This window comes from Notamacropus eugenii, chromosome 2 (assembly GCF_028372415.1).
Source record: "Notamacropus eugenii isolate mMacEug1 chromosome 2, mMacEug1.pri_v2, whole genome shotgun sequence".
Taxonomy (NCBI): domain Eukaryota; kingdom Metazoa; phylum Chordata; class Mammalia; order Diprotodontia; family Macropodidae; genus Notamacropus; species Notamacropus eugenii.
Genome location: NC_092873.1, coordinates 117980654 through 117995316, shown reverse-complemented (window position 1 = coordinate 117995316; position 14663 = coordinate 117980654). Strand labels below are relative to the sequence as shown.

At 36.7% G+C, this 14663-nt stretch overlaps 1 protein-coding gene across 10 annotated transcripts in view; it reads left to right on the top strand.

The window, feature by feature from the left end:
• PKHD1 (PKHD1 ciliary IPT domain containing fibrocystin/polyductin) overlaps window positions 1-14663 on the top strand; it is a 640097-nt gene that overhangs the window by 269408 nt on the left and 356026 nt on the right. For all 10 annotated transcript variants that reach the window (XR_011974315.1, XR_011974316.1, XM_072642432.1 and 7 more), the window contains 2 exons: window positions 8723-8930; window positions 9852-10009. Coding sequence is in view for 8 of the 10 variants with exons in the window: in XM_072642432.1 (XP_072498533.1) it covers window positions 8723-8930; window positions 9852-10009 (366 nt within the window). In the remaining 2 variants the exon portion in view is untranslated. The remainder of the gene's footprint in view (window positions 1-8722; window positions 8931-9851; window positions 10010-14663) is intronic.

The window sequence follows — 14663 nt, the reverse complement described above, 5'->3', positions numbered from 1 at the left end:
ATCCCTGTAAGACTCAGATCAAGCACCACTTCTTCCAAGAGGTCTTTCCTAGTCCTCATCCTAGTCCTAGTCCATCCCTTTTAAGAATAAGTTCCACCCACTCTGCATTTATCTAGTTTGTTCTGATTTCTTAATGTTTTTTTCTCCCATTAAAAACTCTTTGACAACAAAGATTATTTTTGCATCTTTGTAGCCCCAGTGCTTGGCATAATGCCTGATGTAGTAAGTACTTAATAAATGCTTGTTGATTAACTTCTCCATATTTTAACTTTTTAATTTAATGGAGATAATTGTAACCTATTTATATAGCATTTTACGATACGTAATAATTTTTTGATTCTCTCTACGTCACTGAACAACAGCCCTATGAACTTAATTGGAACAGTAACAATTACATCCATTTTATAGATAGGAAACCTCTAGAGGTTACGTGACTTACCCAAGGGCACAGAGTTATTGGCAGACCTAGGGCTGGAATTCAGGTCTATATAATCTTTATACAGCACTACATTGTCTCATGGGATCTTTCTTTTACCTAAAAGTCACTATCATCAAGTAAGACTTCTCTGACTACCTCAAGCTATTGACTGTGGCAGTAGCCAAAACAAATTATACCAGCTTTCAAAGTTACCTTTACACCCCTCTAAAGCCTTCCCAACCCCCATGCCCTAATAGCTTATACACAGGTACTTATGACTAAAATAATTGCTCTCATTATGGATATTGGTGAAATCAAATCCATAAACAATAATCATATTTATATAGCACTTTAAGATTTGCTATGTGTTATCTAGTTTTATTCTCATAACCCTCAGGAATAGGGGCTATCATTATGTCCTCCATTATAGATGAGGAAACTGAGGCAGTAGAGGTGAATTGACTTGCCCAGAGTTGCACAACTAGTAAATATCTAAGTCATACTTAAACTTGGGTCTTCCTGACACCAGGTCCAGAGTTTTATCCACTGAATCACTTAGCTCTGGAAAATAGGAAGCTGATTAAATATATATGATAGAAAACAATAATTTCTAGGTCTCTTGGTGTTTTTTCCCAGTGTCTTCTCTTATGGCAAATACTTTTAAATTTTCATGCACCTATTTATGCTATTTTTGTTTTCACCAGACTATTTTGAAGACCACAACAGTTATTCCTATTCATCAAAGGTTATTGGTTTTGCATGATTCTAAATCAGATTGGCTGAGGTTAGGGGTGGATTGAGTTTGAAGGTTGAATGTGGGCACATACCCACTCTGTTCAGAAAATGTTGAAGCCATTTAAAAAGTTGTTACTGTACAATGCTGCTTTCTTTCTCCCTTCTCCCATTCAATAGAACTGGTTCTTGGGGCATCAGCAGTTATGAATGGATGACATTGATATGCTTGAACAATAATTTGTAGGAAATACAATTATGACCAGAAGTCATTAGAAAGAGTTAATGAACAGTTTGCTGACTAACAGGCCAACTTGGAAAACTTAAAGTGGTTAAGCGGTATATTAAATTGCTTGTTAGGAACACAGCTTTCTTTCTTTAAAGAATATTCATAAACATTTGAGTGCTTTGAACAGCTTTGTCATGTGTTTTATTATCTTGTGGCTCAGAAAGGAAGTGAGTCTCCCAGGATAGCAATGCCTATACTTTTAGAGAGTTTCGTAGGATGAAATATGGATTAGTTTGTAATTGAAATTTTGAGGATTATACTCTCCATCAAAGGAAATCCACATAAATAATATTTAGTAATGTTTATATGGTTTATCAAATTTTTTTTTGTAAAAACTCAAGTGATTCTGTAACCTCCTTGAAGTGGATGACCTGTCTCATAATGCAGATTGCAATCCATCAAGTCCTGCCCAAGTTGTGAGACTTGGAATGCAAATATTCTAATAAGTTTACCACATAGTATCTATCCAATCAGCTGGAGGTGGAATGGGGCTTTCTCACTTTCTTGTGGCATTTTGAAGGCACAGATGAAATTAATTATCAACTAGATATCCTTTGCTTTTGTCATGTGAACAACCAAAATTTTTATCATACATTTCTTTGTTGACATTCTTTTGTCCATTTCTTCTTGGTTTCCTGTTTGTTATATTTTGAAGCCTGCTCCCACCCAATGTACACTTTTCCATTGCTCTCTGAGAAAGCAAAGAGTTTATAATTCTTTGACTATAATTCCATGACCAGCAGCCCAATAACAATACCAATGAAATAAGAGTATATATTAAAGAAAGGATTTTTTTGTGGGGGGAGAAGTTTGGGATCATTAAAGTTTATTTACCTGAAGGCTATAGCAAGAGAAACAACTATGTTCAGGATCCCCAGGAAGACATACACTTGCAAATATTATTCATCGTGGTCATATGGGAGATAACTGTAAGTTGAAGAGAAATTTCTATCGATTGTGAGGTCCTTCACATGTGATCTCATCAAGCAATGGAACACTACAGACCCTCCTGGAAGAGTCTTGAAATGACTTAAGAGTTTGGTCCAAATACCTCCACATGAAAACAACTAAGTGAATGAAGAATGCCTATTGTTAGTTGCTGGGTGGCACAGTGGATAGAGCTCTTGCCTTGAGTCAGGAAGACCTGACTTCAATTTTGACCTCAGATACTTACTAATTGTGTGACCTTGGGCAAGTCATTTCTGTGAGTTTCAGTTTCCTTATCTTAAATAATTAAATGAGAGAATATTTTTTTAAAGTGCCTGGCACATTGTAGATTCTATATAAGTGTTACTAACAAGGGCAGCTGGGTGGCTCTGTGGATAGAGTATCAGACCTGCAGTTAGGAAGACTCATCTTCCTGAGTTCAAATCTGGCCTCAGACACTTACTGAGTATGTAACCCTTGGCAAGTCACTTAACCCTGTTTGCCTAAGTTCCTCATCTATAAACTAGAGAAGAAAAATGTCAAATCATTCCAGTATCTTTGCCAAGGAAACCCCAAATTGGGTCACAAAGGGACGGGCATGACTGAAAAGTGACTCAGCAACATAAAACAACAATATAAAATTGGAATACTAATAACACTTGCCAAAGATGTTATGAGGATTGAATGAATATATTTATAAAGCACTTTATTAGGTTAAGAAGTACAATTTTGCTTAGACTTCATCCTCAAAGAGCTTTCAGATGAGTAAGAGAGGCAAGATATATATACATGTGAAACAACCATAGAAGGATTGTGTTAGATTCTGCAGTTCAGACCACAAGATAGAAATGTATAAGTGGAAAAGATCATCATATCCTGGAGTAGCCAATGAAAATTGAATGAAAGAAGAGAAAAGAAAAGAACTGGGCTCTGGAAGCTGGATAAGAAATCAAAACTTTTGAGTTTGGAAAGAAGAAGGACAGGGCATCAAGGTGGCAGGAACATTATAAGCAATAACACAGGGATAAGAACAAGTATATTATAAAAGAGGGTATAAAAGGAAAGAGGCTGGCCTGATGGGAGCAAAATATACATACTGGAGAGTACACACAAACATTGATTGGGAGATTGGGGAAAATGGGCCTAGACAACCAGGGAGATATGATGTGATAGGGCAAAATATGAATCGTGTGGCACACTTTGAGTATCATTCAGATAAATTTAAACCTGAAGTAAGGAACCATTTTAAGTTATTGAGCAAAGGCGATTTCTGATAGAACCTGTGTTTTAAGATTAGCCTGGCAGCATTATGTGGAATGGATTCCAAGAGTAACAGAAAGTAGCAGTGATATCTCTTTTATAAGTTTTTCAGAGACTGAGCTAGAGAAGTGATAGTGGGAATGAAGGGGAAGGTGTGAATCTAAGAGACATGCTGAAGAAAGAAATATTGAGACATGTTAGAGAAGATGAAAAAGGAAAATTACAAGGATGACTATGGTTTCTAGATTGGGAGAAGGGAAGAAATAACTAAGTGGGAGAGGAGTTTAGTCTGTGCACAAAAATTATGAGTTCCTTTTCATCATGATGAGTTTAAGGTGAAAGTGAGATAGGTGGAGAATATAGGACTGGAACCAAGAAGAGGTTAATTCTGGAGATAGAGATTTCAGAATAATTTGCTTATGTGTGATAGTGGATGAGATCACTGAGATAATTATATTTCTTCCTAGAAGCTCTGGTTGACTTATGATAGGAGAGATTGAAATTAATAGCTAAAGTGAATTTAAATGATAATTTGTGATTTTTAGTGGTCTTTGCCATCTGTCCATTTGAAGAGATACTGAAGAGTAAACTGTATGGCTTTTGTTGAACATAGCCTACTCTTCCATTCAGGCTCTAGCACAGTGCTAGGTGAGTATTAAGAATAAATTTGTGGGAGCAGCTAGATGGAACAACGGATAGAGCACTTGCCCTAGAGTCAGGAGGACCTGAGTTCAAATCCAACCTCAGACAATTGACCCTGGGCAAGTCAATTAACCCTGATTGCCTTGCCAAAAAAAAGTCTTAAATTTGTGTTTGTTGATTCATTGAATAGTCCAGCACAGTAGAAAATTTCAAGGTTGGGTGAGAGTGGTGATAGTGATGGAGAGTGTATAGTTCAGCTGCAGTTTTTTCTTGAATTTAAAAAATGTCTAAAGTTGAGCAGATATTTAAAGGTGGAGTGTCCATATATGCATATATAATATTTTTTTCTTTTACTGAACCCAAAGGTTAAAAAAAATCCAGCAAAAATGGAACTAAAATTATTTTTATTTGGATGATTTATGAGATAATTTGCACCTGCCCTGAAATTAGGAAACTTGTAGTGTTTAAAAAAAAAGATTAAATTATTGTTCAAGTCAACTTCAGAAGCCATACCAATAATCCATGCAATGAAATCCAGAGACCTTTTAAGCACAGGGCATCCATTATGGTCCAGCCACCCTTCTTCTCCCTCCCCGCCCAGAAGTAAATGAAAAAGAAAGTTAAAAATAATTTGAAAATGATTTATTGTGGGCAACCTCTGTACTTAGCGATTTGAGTATTATTACTTTTTTTAATGCACAAGGGAGGACAGTAACTTGCTGTGGGCAAAAGGTAAATTATGATCTATTGCAAAGGAGAACGGAAAAGCACCATGAAGAGAATGGTTTGGGAATGAACATGTGCTTTATATGGCGTTACTTCCAATATCACTGATTTCTAGGAAACTTCTTGTGAAGAGCAGAGATAAAATATGAAATGGATCAATTTCTGTGAGTCATTGAGAAAAGTATGGAATTCAATATAGAAAATGAGGTGGACTAATGTGGGAATTCAGGCAGCTGTGAGTCAGAAGTTTCTTGAATTTCAGATTATCTAATATACTTGTTGGGTGGTCCCATTTTGTGACTGGTTACTTTAGTAAACTGAGACCTAGGGCCATCATGAAATAGTTAATGTTGATGAGCTTCTCTCCTTGTAATCAGTGTTAAGGTATATACACTGGAAGTGTGTTTTGTTCACTGTAAATCAATCATGCAAATGTCCCATTCTCATCAGTAATAGATTACAGCAATTTACTGAGACAAGGATAAACCTGTTGAATAGAAAGTGCTATGTGTGATCTAATCTGACCATACAAATCAGGAAATATATTTTGAGAATGGAATTATTTTTGTTTGGCGGTGTGGATCAAATTAGGACAAGAATAGGAACTGGATCAAAAATCTCACTGGTACGGGGAAATTCTAGGCAAGGAAACTCCTTCTGCCAATACAGGGCAGGACTTTGTCTGCTATTCATAGTCTTAAAGAGTTGCCTAGGGCACTGAAAGTTTATACCTTTGGCCCAGGTTCACTCAGCAAGTATATTTCAGAGGTATGACGTGAGCCCAAATCTTCTTGCCTTCAAAACTGGCTCTCTTGTCACTATGTCATGATGACTAGATTGATCAAATAATTATAAATATCTCCTCTTCAACAAATCACATTTATTGAGCATTTGTGATCAGCAGCATATTAAATTTTGAACAGGCTAATGAATGGATGGATGAACAAATGAATTAATGAAAAAATACTTAGTATATGGGAGACATTGGGCTAAACACTGGTGATACAAACATTTTGTGACAGAGGAAAAGTGAGGCTAGTGACTTTGCACAGCCCTCCCTCACTTAAATCCAATTCACTTAAAAATTATGGCATCATCTTCCTCATGTCATGTTTCTCTTCAAGAATGGTGGAAAAAACAACAACCTGCAAGTAGTAGTAGCTGTCCCACTGGCCATTTCCAGTTGGACATGCAGCTTTTTCCATCTTCCCTTCCTCCCTCCTTCCCTTCTTCCCTCTCTCCCTTCCTTCCTTTCTTCTTTCCTTTTTTCCTTCCCATTCCTTCCTCCCTCTCCCTCCATCCTTTCCTTCCTCCCTCCCTTTCTTCCCTCCCTCCCTTTCTTTTTCTCTCTCTCTTTCTCCTTTTCCTCCATCCTTTCCCTCTCTCCACATAGATTATCATACCCTGTGGGTGCTCTTCCCAAAAGAATATAAGTTTGAGCACTGAAAACTTACAAGATATCTTGGGGCTTACTGACTATATTTCTTTCTTAAGACCATGCCTTAAACCCAAATTATTCTGGTTCTCACTGACTGGCCAATAATAAGTCCCAGCCCAAACCTCACTAGGTCATTGCTGATGGCTCAGAGTGAGTGCAAATATCAATTTTTTTTCTGTTTTGGCCAGAAATCCTGAGGGTCTTCCCCTCCCAAAATGATTTTTTTGACTAGATAAAATAGGCCAATCTTTGCCTCATTTCTTACCTAACCTTAATCACTCAAAAAGACCAAAGTGTCCCACTGCTTCCAGTGCCATCATGAGTTGTCCTGATCTGTATCTTGCCTCTGGACCCAGATGGCTCTGGAGGAGAGTAGGGCTGGTGACTTTGTGCAGCCCTCTCTCACTTAAATCCAATTCACTTGCAAGTCATTGCATTATCTTCCTCATGTCATGGTCCTCTTTGAGAAAGGACAAGCAACAATAGGTATTACTGCCAAGAAGCTTTATCTTCTAGTATTGGAGACAACACATATAAGAAGTGATGCCCAAGGAAGGAAATCTTGATTTGTGGAGTTATAGTGGAGGTGAGTTGCTATTATAGATTAGTCACTTGACATACCCTTTCCAGAAATAATGTTAGATTTATTTGTTTACTGTGTCCAGAGCTAGAGGTGGAAAGAAAGGGGAGGAAAGCTGAGGACACAAGCTTTAGAGAATTGGAAGTGAAGCATTGTGTAGTCTAGGGATGGCTAAATATAGTGAGCTGGATGAATTTGCACTCCATCCCTCAATGAATACAGATCAACCTCAGGTTGGGAATTCCAAATGACAGTCCACTAACTTCTATAGGGACTCAGGACATGATTTTAGAAGACCCAGGGTTCTTTTTGAATAGGTCATAAATGGAGGCAGTACTAGGGCTTTGTTAAGTATTTCATTCATAAACCTGTGAGTGGTCAATTAATTGGGTGGTTGGAGGATGAGGCATTTATCAACAGAACAAGTTACTCCATAACTGATAAGTTGTGTGAAATAGACACAAATGCTGTCTAAATTCAGAGAAGGAAGTCAGGGAAAGGGAGAGCAAAGGAAACTTTGTGAAGTAGGTGGAAGATGAAGTCAACATCGCATATCCTTCTTTGCATTTGCACAAGTCTTCCTCCATGCCTTATCTCTATCTCTCAGAATCCTTTGATTTTCTTCAAGGCTCATTCTAGGTGCCATGTATTTGGAGAAGCTTCTGATGTGTGAAACAATTCAAGATAAGGAAGGAAGTCAGGAAGGCTGATGTGTATTTGATTCATGAATGGTACATGATAAAGAGTAACAGAGGCAATATGGACAATGGTAATTGGACAGTTTGGATGATAACAGAGTGTGGAGTGTATCAAAAACCAGGAGGAAGAGTTTCCGCTTTGTGGGTACCTACTTGGCATACTTTAATGGGAATTTACATGGATCAAAGTCTTAGGAAAAGGGAGGGTTGATCTGAAATTTTAGGGCTAGCACGAACCTTAGAGATATTTTTGTCCCATCTTTATAGATCATAAGCTCTAAAGCTATGAGAGATCTTAAAGATTCTCTGGTGTAATCTTATAAATTTTCATATAAGAAAAAAGAAAGCTCAGAGTGACCAAGAAATTTGCTAAAGTCACAAAGGTTATAAGTTACAGAATCAGTATATGAAGCCAAAGGCAGTGTGATATAGTGAGAAAGGCACTGACTCTAGAGTCAGAGGACATGAATTCAAATTCCTTCTCGTAACTACCCAGATCATTCCTCAGATAAAGAAACTGAGGCAAAAAGGGTTAAGTGACCTGCCCAGGGTCACACAGCTAGTAAGTGCTGGAGGTCAGATTTGAACTCAGAAAGATGAATCTTCCTGACTCAGCACTCTTCACTGTGCCACCTACCTGCCTCTAGAGCCAAAGTCATTGTTGATGATACTTACTCTATTACTTTGTATCACCCATATCTTACCCATTTATTATTTATTATTACCCATTTCTCTTTTTTTCCCCCATTTTCCCCTTCCACCTCCATTTTATGATTAAGATTGAGAATGGCTGAACTTGGCTTTATTTTGACTCATTTTTTGATGAGGAAACCAAATAGTGACTGTGTCATTTTTTTCCTAGTTTATACAGCTAATATAACTTAAAGAACAGAAGACAAAGGCATTAATAAACTAATAAAAATACTATTTTTAATCTCATTTAAATAATACACTTTCTATTAACCATTTTGTAGAAAGATTCTTATTGGTTTTGTTACTTGAACTGCTTTAGGCCTAATGCCAGAGGTAAGCTTCACACATCTACAGACTACAGCTCAAGCCAATGATACCATGTTAATCTTAGAGGACCCTGTGGATTGGCATCCTGGAGAAGAAGTCATCATTAGTGGAGTCACCTTGGAAGGTTCCCGAGGTCAAGAAGAAGTTGCCATCATAGACAGGGTGCATGGTGCTGACCTCTATCTTAAGTCACCATTAAGGTAATAGCTTTGGCCTGATTTAGGACTTGGCTTGGAACTTAAGTTGACCTGAAGTAGATGAAAGACGAAGAAGTCAAAGATATATTGGGATGTGGGGGGGGGGTCTTGTCTTTCATTAATTTAATTCTATTCTAGTTAAATCCTTCCTTGATAAAAGTGGTTTAACCATGAAGCACTTCAAGATGGCTGTGGTAGTTGTGGTAATGATCATGGTGATAATGATGGTAATAATGGAAATAATGGTGACAATATTTTAAAAAATAGAAGCATTATGATGTAGTGGATAGAGAACAAGTCTTGGACTCAAGAAGACCTATTTCAGGTTCTATCTTTAAGATATCTAGGTCATATGGTTAAAGGTAAATCAATTTCTCTCTCAGTGCCTCTGGTGATTATCTTAATTAGTTACAAAATAGTGAATCCTATTCTCTATTGGCAGAGGAAGTTTCCTAACTAAGAGCTTTCTGATTCAATGAAATCATACATTTGTTGAAGCTGAAATTTATATAACATCTTAAAATTTGTGAGATGTTTTACTTATCACTGAGTCCCACAAAATCTGGTAAGTATTCTAGTATTATAAAAATACCCTCCTTTTGCAGGTGACAAAACTGAGATAAAAATAACTAAAAGTTGGAGGTGAGATTTGAACCCAGTACTTCCTGGTTCTAAGTCCAATACTGTATTCACTATGCTAGGATGAATCTCTTGATGAACATCTTTCTTGACTGAGTTACCATTGTATATGACAGCAAACACGCTTTAGTTGTCCTATTAATGATTTCTAATATACAGGTCGTATTCATGATATACTACCCCAAAGTGGTATAATTTAGATTCAAAGGTGAGAAAATATGATATTTGACATCAATCACAATAATCATAATCAGATATATTCTGTTGTGTTTCTTTTTGTTTCAGATATTCTCATGGCTTTCTAGAACATAATATAGCTGGGCGTCACCTTGCTTTAAGGGCTACAGTAGCTCTACTCAGCAGGAATATTGTCATCCAAGGAAATCTCACCAGTGACAGGATGGCACATCTTGGTCTGTGTACTGAAATCAAGATTCCAGAAGGTAAGGGAGTCTTCTGGAAACAAGTAAGGTGGAGTGGAAAAATAATGCCAACATGGTTACTTTATAATATTATTATGGAATAATTGGTTTGAAATTCTTCTATGTAGGATAACATTGAAGCACATCTAATCTTTAAACTGTGTTAATATTTTCCCCTAGACAATACATAATCTTTAAATATTAAAGTGTGGAAATTGAAGTGCATTTCATTTTCACTCTTCAGATATGTGATTTGCTTTAACCCTTGTGTTACACCATTTCTAATTCCTTAGAATGTTATAGTAGAGGACTTAGACTCATCCTAGATGTTAAATTCTCTGACATTGAATATGTAGAAATCCCATATGCCTTTCTTATGTTTTTTGAGTACTTTGTCTGAAAAATTGGTAGGATAAAAGTGAGAATGGAATTTTGGGAATAGGACATTACTTATCCCAAGATAAATAGGGAAATAGTGAGAAAATGTCTAGTGACTTCAATTCACCATGTCCAGATGAACAATGTTAGGGTCCTGAATGAAATGGCAAATGGGATGGCTGTTAGTAATTTTTCTTGCCAGGAATCTTTGCTAATGAAAAAAGTGAAGTGCCAGAGAACTAGAGATGGGTTCACATATCTTAATTTTTTTAAGAGAAGAAAGCAGAGCCTCAGAATTATAGACCAGTGAGAACTCTGAAAAATGTTTAAAACATAATAAAAAAGGGATGATTAGTGAACATCTAGAAAAGGAAGCAATGATCACAAAAAAAGAAGTTTAGCTTCATCAAGAACAACTCATGCCAGACAACCACATATTCTAGCTTTTATAGGATTATTAGACTGGTAGATAAAGGAAATGCTCCAGCTATACTTTACCTGAAGTAACTTTAATAAAGCATTTGAAAATGTTCTTGATGCCACTTTTATGTAAATGTTGGAGACACCTGGGTTAAAATGATAGATAGTAGAGTTAGGTGGATTCAGAGTTGGTTGAATAGCTGAATTATAAATGACTTGATGCCATCTTGGAAGGTCTCTAGGGGAGTGCCCCAGTGATCTGTACTTCAGCTTGGGCCGGACCTCTTCTCAGAAAAATGTTTTTCAAAAAAATTCTCAATGGAAGGAAATGCTTATTTTGTTCTGGGAAATGAAAATAAAATAAATGGGCTGATGAAAATAATTTGTTCCAATGGCCCTGAAGGTGTCTGAAGAAGGTCTGTGGAGCACTTAGAGCTTGATCAGTCATTGAAGATGCCAAGGTCATCCATTACATCCCAACCATTCCCAATTGTCCTGACTTTTGTCTTACCACTAGACTTTAATGACTCTGGAAGAGAGGGTGAGGTTGATATAACTGAGGCTGATATGTACCTCTGACTCACTTAAATCCAGTTCACATGCAATTCAGGATATCATCCTGTGATATCATGATTCTCTACAAAAACAAAGGACAAATAAGAACTACCTGGGAAAGTTTGAGAACTAATGGATTATATAGTTTTTGAGGTTAAGATACTGTCTGATTTAATATAACCAGTTGCACAAGGGGAAACACTAACTCTATGGTTATTTTTAACCATATTTCAGTATTTTGACCACAATCTTAAAAAATAATATTACAAATTTTTCAAATCAAAATTAATTTTGACTTACTTTAATTATACAAAGCAGTGTGTGCCCTTGTGAACTGCTGTGCATAAGGGTGAAGAACAGAAAGATAAAACAGTGACAAGGTGTCTCTAGTTAATAAAAATTAGGGAATACCAGCATGAAAAATAAAAAATTACAGCAAAAAGCACTTATGTATAAAATATTTTATCCATTGGCTCTTTATTATTACTGGCCACTGAATTATTTGTTTATATGTGTGTGTGTGTGTGTGTGGCATTATTTTAGTAAGCTACATGTAGTAGGTATCTAAAGTATGTTTGTTAGATTGAATTAAGCTAGATTGTTCCAAGTTCATGAAATGATAAATTTAGAGCTATAAAGAACCATATGATCATATTGACCAAACCTCCTTATTTTTTATAGATGAGGATACTGAGATTCAGAGAGGGAAAATTACTGACTTAAGGTCACAAAGAAGGTAGCAGAGTCCTTTTTCTAAATCAAATCCTGAGAAAGTATAGCAGGAGTGAGTTTTGGATGCTCCATTTTTGTGTGATGGTTGTAATTTCCTTCTAGTGCATTAGTATGGGTAATTTGGATGATAATTATTTCAAATTTGAGGTCATGTCTCCCTACCTACAACCAAGGGTCACAAATCTGATGAAAATGCCAATCATCTTGAGAGTCCTTGTAGCAAACTCATTTCTCTCTTCCAGGTGGGATATGTTAGCAGCAGGTACTTCCAGGAATCAATCAACCAATACGAAATTGTTACATGCCAAAGCTAGGTTTTAGGAAATGTAATGACAATGGAGAAATAGAACTTGGCCTCAAAAAGCTTACATTCCATCAGCATGACCACTTGTATACATATTGGCACATGTGAAATAGATTCACAGTTAAATTCAAGCGCATGAAATTTCCCTTTGGCTTACTATTCTTCTCTAAATACTATTTAGAAGAGCCATTGTGGTGGCTACTCTGCTGTGCTATACTGTCTCCTTGTCTTCCCTCTTCTTGTCCTCTGCATCCAAGTCCTCTTCCACTTACTTTGTGTCTAATCCCACAGTTAGCTGAAAGATCCAACTGTGGAATGTCAATGGTGAAAACCTAAGAAAACTCATACTGACTATACTATTATTTCTCTGGACTTTTTTGCAGTAACCACTGTGGCCTTTTTGTTGTAAAATACATCTCCTCCTCCATCATCATATCCACAAATTATAAACCATCCAGATACAGGCTAAGGCATAACTGATAACAGCAGAAGAATAAAGCATGTTATGATAACCTAATAACTCTCAAAATCATCAGTAATGATAAGATAATTTTCCTCAACATTTCTTCCAGGGCTTTGGTTTGGGGGGAAGTCAAGGAAGGAGAAAGGGACTGTGGTTGAATTAAACATCTATTTAGTCTGGATTTGTGAGTTACAATCTACATCTTTGTTAGAATAAATTTATTTGTGGATTTTTGGAAATGACAATGAAGGCAGCATTGTGTCTTACTTATTGAAAGCTCTTAATTAATATTTTCCATTGAAGAATCTGTTTCAATTCAAGAAAAGTGGTTAAATTAGATAAGTAATAAAAACTCGTCCCTGTGCAGATGTCCTCTCTCTAGCTGGAGAAGTATCATGGGCCCTTCTAAATATTTCAGGTTCTCTTGCCTCCAGAGAAGAAACTACTCCAGAGGTAATTTCCTCATTCTCTACATGGGTACTCAAGTTAAGTGAAAAATTAAGGATAGGCGTAGGAATTGAAGTCAGATATCTTGGTCACATATGTTATGAGCTATTCCATGTTGCCTATTATCTGATGCCTTTGTTTATTGCAGCATTTATTTGATATCTTTATTCCAGTTGTCCAAATTAATTAAGATGTATAAGTGTCTTATCTCTTACCTAGTGTGGAAAAGCTATGATCAAACCATGTTGGGGAAAAAAAAGTTTCATGAGGAAGTAACAATATTGTGTTCAATTCTTCCCGGTTCTGACTAGAGGGGAACCTGTGGATGTGCGGTCAGCCTTCTGGGTTGGAGTGATTGTGGAGAGTTTATAATTGGAGGGGAGACTTTGGGCCCAGAGGCTTAGTACAAAGTTTTAACAAGGTGTAGAGCCAAGAGTCAAAACAGTAAGACAAGAAATATATAGAAGGATGAGAGACAGGTACATTCATTAAACTTAAGAGTGAATTTGAATTTTCACTCTGGCTTGAAGAACGATTGCTGTTAATGTGGCAAGAAAGAGTACTGGATTTGGATTCAGTCCACTGGGGTTCAAATCACTTACCACCACTACCACCCCCTTTCCTGACTTAACTCTGTGACCCTAGGAAAATTTAAATGTTACTCTTTGGACCTAGTCTTCATCTGTAAAATGGGGTAGGGAGTAGAGTAAGATCTTGTTCAGCTCTAAATCTATGATCCTGTGTTCAGAGGATCTGGATTCATGTTCTGCTTGTGATGATGATTGTCTTTGTTAATTTGGGCAAGTAACGTGAGTCCTAGGGCTCTGTTTCCATCCAAAAAACAAGGGGTACCAGAATAGATGGCCTTAAGGAACCTTCCAACTCTAGTTCCTATGTGATTTACATTCTGGCTTTTCTTTTATTAATCAGCATGATTTGATGTAAGTGACCAAAACACTTTGTTCTCCATTTTCATGCCTGAGGAATGAGGAGTTTTGAATATATGATTTCTAAGGCCTTTTCCGCTTGAATGATCAATGTTTCTATGAGTCAGCGTGCTACATTTTTAGATTTTCTTATATGTATACTCCATAAAGGATTGTGCTTGTGACTGGAAGGTGGCTGTAGAGAGAGAGAGAGACCCTTTATTCTGAGAAGGGCATGTTGATACTCTAGCCTATAGAGGAACTGAGAATTGGGCTCATTTAATTATTCTCACTTATCTTTCTGAAGTAGAGATGGGAAGGGAATTTATTTTTCTTTCATTTCACAATTGAAATACCAGTCATAATGAAGTTGCAACAGAGTTAAGAGGTTCATATGTCTTGTTTACTATTCTGGATAAGGTTCAGGGTGCAGCCATATTTCTGGGGAAA